Source organism: Panicum virgatum, chromosome 4K, assembly GCF_016808335.1.
Source record: "Panicum virgatum strain AP13 chromosome 4K, P.virgatum_v5, whole genome shotgun sequence".
Lineage (NCBI taxonomy): Eukaryota > Viridiplantae > Streptophyta > Magnoliopsida > Poales > Poaceae > Panicum > Panicum virgatum.
The window spans coordinates 4,656,497-4,662,496 of NC_053139.1; the positions used below are offsets into that span (position 1 = coordinate 4,656,497).

At 48.4% G+C, this 6,000-nt stretch overlaps 1 protein-coding gene across 1 annotated transcript; it reads left to right on the forward strand.

Annotated features, from left to right (window-relative positions):
- Positions 1 to 2,057: 2,057 nt before the first annotated feature.
- LOC120702679 (transcription factor WRKY19-like) lies at positions 2,058 to 5,400 on the forward strand. The gene is made up of 3 exons (XM_039986570.1): positions 2,058 to 2,952; positions 4,267 to 4,392; positions 4,595 to 5,400. The coding sequence occupies exons 1-3, from the start codon at positions 2,636 to 2,638 to the stop codon at positions 5,271 to 5,273; spliced, it is 1,122 nt and encodes a 373-aa protein (XP_039842504.1). The 5' UTR covers positions 2,058 to 2,635; the 3' UTR covers positions 5,274 to 5,400.
- Positions 5,401 to 6,000: the final 600 nt, after the last annotated feature.

Genomic DNA, 6,000 nt, shown 5'->3' on the forward strand with positions numbered 1-6,000 from the left:
TCCTCCACCCTCTTGACGAGGCCACCACGATCCTTCTTGAAGCCTTTCAAGAATTGTGCCTTGACGTGCTCCTCCACAAGAAGGTAGGCCTTGCGCTCCTCTTCGGTGAGCTCCTCCATTGTAGCCGTGATGATGTTTTCCTTGTTGATCTCTGAAGAGCCCATCTTCTTCAAGGAGTAGATTAGATCGGTTTTAAAACCAGATTAATCTGTCCCCAGTGGAGTCGCCAAAAAGTGTGTTGACACAGAATCATGCCAACACACTCGAATGCGCTAGAACGCGCAGGAGATCGTCAAAACGATCTGAACCAGCGATGCTCTGGCGGTCCGGTCTGACCGGTTCCGTAGACCAGTCTGACCGGTGTGGAGCAGAGAACCGCGAAGACCTAGAAACGCGAGCTCGGTAGGGACCCCGTCGGAGCTTGCGCAGCTAGGGTTGCTCTGAGGTCGGCAGGCCACTCAGAACGTCTTCAAATGTCGTCGAGACGAAAGAAGAAAGCAATCTAGGGTTGAAAAAGACTAGGGTTTGAGAGATAAAAAGTAATGCGATATTTTGATTGATTCGATTGTGAATACCTCAATTGGCCTTAGCCTTTATATTTATAGGCCGGGGAAGTCGTACCCCTCTCCAAGTCAGTTTATACAAGAATTTCTAAAATAAAACGAAGCATACTCGGATTATAACTGGACAGACCGGTCAGACCGACCGATCGGCCTCTAAACTGCCAGAATTGACTGTCAACACTTTCCAAAAGCAATCATTTGACCACTAATTAGAAGTATTAAATATAGTTTAATTACAAAATTACCTCCACAACTATGGTATTGTAGCCGTTGATATAGATTATGAGGCATTTGACCGTACGATCTGAGGATGATAAGGTGATGTTACTGTAGCATCACTGTAGCCAATCATGATGGAACTTAGCTCATTAGATTCGTCTCGAAAAGTTACACTCATTTGTGAAAAAGTTTCGCAAATAAACTTTATTTAGTACTCTATGCATGCATTCGTCTTTTTGTGAAAATTTTTTGAGAGTATGAACCAAACACAGCCCTTAGTGAGGTGAGTGAGTGCCAACACAGACCACACGAAGGGATCGGAGAACATGGCGTCCCTGTCTCGGTGAGAATGGGCGTACCAGTAGCAAGCAGTTCAGGAGGTACTAGCAGCAAGTGAAGTAAATGAAGCAACACAACGATGCACGAGATTTCTTTCTGAATTTTTCGACTGGGATGTGTCTGGTCTGAAATTTTCATTGTACTATGCGCGTGCTTTCAGACAAAGCAGAAGGCAGCTGGACAACTTCTGTTTCTTCATCCCATCTAGGCGTTGAGTGAATGATCCCAGGGCTACTTGAATAAGCACCGGCTCCGATTCTTCAAGCTCTAGAAGTTTCTCGGAAAAGCTGGCCCTAGTGGAGGTGTTACCATCAAAATGGCTATTCTCTCTGAAGTTCATTTTCGTGCTTTGACTAGGGATTCTATTCTGATGCAATGAATTTTCCCCCCAAACCTCCAACAACGAAAAGATGGTATAATTGTGTATTCTTCTATTTTTTTCCGCGATCATGGTAAAAACTTTACTTTATCTGCTGCTCTTCCTACTAAATTGCCTCTACGGAAGCCACACGATTCAAAGGCGAACTAGCAACAGAGCTCAACTTGGAAACTAAAAATTCTACCTTTTACACTGATGTGTCTAAAGTAAAAATAAATAGGTAGTAAATTATACAGTAATAGTTTACCGGGCAAAGGAAATTAAAGCAGGTCATCGCGCCACGAATTTCCTGCCCACTAAAAAAGATGCCAAAATTTTTCAGCAGCGGCCTTGGCCTTTTCCCTTGCCCTTGTCGAGTAGTGGGCGTAGCAATTTCTCCCCCAGCTTCTCTGATCCAGCACGACAGCGAGGGTCTGACCAAAGACCGGTCAATGGACGGACGAGAGCACCCAAATTCAGAGAAAAAATAGGCCGGAATTTCACTCGGTTTCCCCCGGTCAAACGTGCTCCCTCTCACCAACATCTAGAAGACCACAAGTGTTGCAGTAGCCCAGCCAGCACAGCACCAGAAACCAGCTTGGACTCATGGCCTTAAAGTCCCAGGCTTGCTGCATCGTTCTGCAACTGCAATCCTTTCTCTGAAACAAGCATTGCTTCCTTCCGTTTCGATCGTCTTCTCCGTGGCTCTCTTAGCTAGCTAGCTACCCCGCAAGCTTGCGCGCTCATCGTTGCCGCCATTGTTGGGTTGGAGAGGTTTCAAGCAGGTGGGCGGTGACCATACTGCCACCTGTTCATAGAGATCTTTCCTGTGTTAATATTGCCATCGTGGCCGGTTCTTGCGTTTGTCCTCTGTTTCGCTGAACTTGTCATGGTCCTTCCGTTGCTCCTCCCTGCTAGCCTCGCTCTTCAAATCGGTCATCACTGCGGCGCCACGGCGCATCCGAGCTGTTCTTCTCTGCCTCCGACAGTTCATCCTTGGTGTTGAATTGTTGAGAGATCAGCTAGGTGATCGTCCAAGAACCGGAGGGTCGCTGAGTGGTCGATCGGATCAGTGGCCGTCGCGCGGATCGAGGTCGAGGCTGCGAGCTCGATACTGCAGCTCTCGCACGTTTGCGGCGGCGCAAGCAGGAGAGCCATGCAGGACGGCGCGGGAGCAGAAGGGGGCATCCATCTGCTGCTGACGATCCTCGCCGACGGCGAGGAGCAGGCGCGGCAGCTCGGGGAGCTGGCGGAGGACCCGCGGTCCCGGGCGGAGCACTACCGGGACGCGGCGGCACGGCTGCAGGGCACGCTCGGGAAGGCGGTGGCCGTCGCCAGGGCCGTCGAGGCCGCGCCGGGGTCGTCGCGGGGCACCGACCGCTCCTACTCGCCGCGGTCGGCGGACGAGAGCTCGGGCGGGACGGCCGCCGCGGAGGCGCCGCCGGAGCGCCAAAGCCTGTGCAACAAGAGAAGGTGCGTTCGCTTTTTTGAAGTTTAAACTCGAAAATGCTTACGTCACACCGTGGCCCGTCCGTACGTGCCGCCAAATGAGGAGCAACACTTCTACGGTGAAAACTGAAAGTGGCACAAAAGTTTGAAAACCATCGAAGTTCATCGAAAACATTCTTAGAAACTTTTATAAAATTTTGAAGCTTAATTTGTAGCACAACTCCAGTGCATATGGCCGTGTTCTATGTCCATGCAAATAAATATGCAAGTTCAGACTCCACATATGTATGTGAACGACTGTGTTTTTTTATTAAATCAACAGTATGTAAAAACAAATTTCAAGAATAATAGAACTTTTTTTTTGAAGGAGAATAATAGAACTAGTAGCATGACTAGCGTACATTTTTCGTTTTTCTGTCTTTTAAAAATTTGGCCATCTTTCAACTTGATTTTTTACCTACATATTGAACATGAACTCACCTAAATCTGCACAAGTTCATTTTCTTTAAAGGCCTTTGCATATGTTTTCAACAAATTTGTACCGTTTTCAACAATTACGCCGTTTTCCATCTGACGTCCACCCGAGGTTTGGCACCAAAACAACCATTATTCGTCAACCTTTTAGATGCGCATATATCTCACGTGTATTGGTAGCTACTCCAGCGATGAGCCACACGTATCTAACTGTCAACGTAACTTGCCTCAACTGTCATAAAACAACATTCTTGTCAATTGTCACTTGTGTCTCGAAACCAAATTATTAGGCGATCACACACACGTCACTGCCAGAGGCACCGGCGGTCATAACAAGCTAACATCAACCGTATGTTCAGATAGATACATGTATAGCTGTCGATTGTCCTCGTAAAAAAAAAAGATGTTGCTGTCAACTGCTGTCAAGTTCAGCTTTGTGTGAAACCCGTTTTCAGATATCATTTTCCACAACAAGAGATACTTCATGAGGTTTCTTTTTCTTTAAAAAAAATCAGAAAACAGAAGCTTATGGATGTGCACAATAAGCACATATGTTGTGCCCGTTAAAAAAAGATAAAGAGGTACTGAACAGAATTTTCTGCACTGCTCTATCACATATAAGCAGTAAGCTAAGTCCACATACTAACTAGTACTCCTCAGTAAAACTACTATAGACTACTGTAGATTGGTAGCATCGTTCCTAGACTCATAGGCGATGGTAGTTTGGTAAAAAAGAATGGCATTTTTGTGATCATAGGCATACACACTCAGTTAAACATCAGCATTTGCAAGTCAATGAAAAAAAAGGAGAACGATCTGAACTGAACATCTGGCCCCTCATTTTCTTGGTCATGAACCATACAGGAAAGGACTGCCAAGATGGACCGCGAAATTCCGAGTCCCAGACGCAAACTTGGAGGCCACACCTGACGACGGCTTCAGCTGGAGGAAGTACGGCCAGAAGGACATCCTCGGCGCCAAGTTTCCCAGGTAAACCCCTCAAAACATCAACATCCAAAATCCGCATAAATTTCATACAGGATTACAAGTTACAGTACATGAAGTTTGAATAGCATTTGAATCTCACACATTTTGCGCCAATTTCATACTAGGAAACAACCCATTTCGCGTGACAAAAAGTTTTGAATTGAGCAGCTTCATTTATAGCTTCTTATTACACTGATCTTTGCAGAGGTTACTATCGGTGCACGTACCGCGCCGCGCAGGGGTGCCCGGCCACGAAGCAGGTGCAGCGCTCGGACACCGACCTGTGCGTGTTCGACGTCACGTACCAGGGCGAGCACACCTGCCACCAGAAGCAGCGCCACGCCGCCGCGGTGACCGCGCACGGCGGCGGCGGCGGGAGCCAGTCGTCGCCGCCGCCGCATCACGAGCAGCAGCAGGACCCGAGCATGCAGCTGGTGGTCATGGGCTTCAAGGACGCCCTGAAGGTGGAGACGGGGGCCCCGCTTCATCACCAGGACCACGACTACTACGACCACGGCCCCGCCTCCGCGCCCGCCGCCGTGCCCTTCTCCTTCCCCTCCGTGCCGTTCCACCACCACGGCGGCGGCGAGGCGCCCGACAACAATCCCGCCGCCGCGGCGGCCTTCTCGCCGCCCGGGTCGAGCTACTTCTCCGCGCCGCCGCATCGCTGCCCGGCGGTCGCCGGAAGCTACGACGTCTACGACTACGAGGCGGGCCCGCCGGGGGCGCGCATGGGTGGGGCGGACTCGTCGGAGCTCGGCGAGGTCGTCTCCCGGGCGACCGGGATCGACTACTCGTCGCTCTACCACCACGCCGAGGTCGACCCGCACCTGCCGTTCCCGCCATTTGGCGGGCCTTCGCCTTCCCATGGCCCGTACCAGTAGTAGGAGGTCAAAGCGTGGACTGATCAGAAACTTGGGCAGTGTTTGGTTACTATAGTAACTTTTCGCGTACATTTCTCGAGAAGAGAATCTCGCATGCATGGAGTACTAAATGAAGTCTATTTGTAAAATTTTTTTAGGAATGAGTGTAATCTTTTGAGACGAATCTAATGACGGTAATTAATTGATTATTTGCTACAGTGATACTACAGTAATCATCCTCTAATCACGCGGTCAAATGCCTCATTAGATTCGTCACGCGATTTGCATAGGGGGTTGTGGAGGTGGTTTTGTATTAGACTTCATTTACTACTCTAAATTATTGGTCAAAGATGCAAAAAGTTTTCGCGAAATTTTTTTCAGGCCAAAACAAACACGGCCTATATATTTTGCTTTTGCGGCCAGTAGTTTTCACTGTCTTTTGCCACCTTAACACGACAGGTAGACTGGTAGACGTAGTTCAGTGTCGTCAGAAGTCAGCACTTGTTTCGTTTAGTTTTGTTTGATCATTTACTTGGAGCATTGCAGTCTCTGTCAGAGGATTGATGGACCACTTTTATCTGAAAATCTGTGTTCTAGGGACTACTTGGAAGGTAGAATCTTAAAAAGACATTAAAATAGCACTGTATTAGAAGGGGGATTTATTGTCTGGATTATTACAAACCAGACATTGCTGACGTCCTCCACAGCATCGGTCATCGCAGCATGAGCGAAGCTTAAAATTGTTCAT

Excerpts from the sequence above, each read along its gene's own strand:
- LOC120702679 (XM_039986570.1), top strand. The coding sequence starts at position 2,636 with ATGCAGGACGGCGCGGGAGCAGAAGGGGGCATCCATCTGCTGCTGACG. Across the intron at positions 2,953-4,266 it reads AGCCTGTGCAACAAGAGAAG|GAAAGGACTGCCAAGATGGA; the intron begins GTGCGTTCGCTT and ends TGAACCATACAG. Across the intron at positions 4,393-4,594 it reads CTCGGCGCCAAGTTTCCCAG|AGGTTACTATCGGTGCACGT; the intron begins GTAAACCCCTCA and ends TGATCTTTGCAG.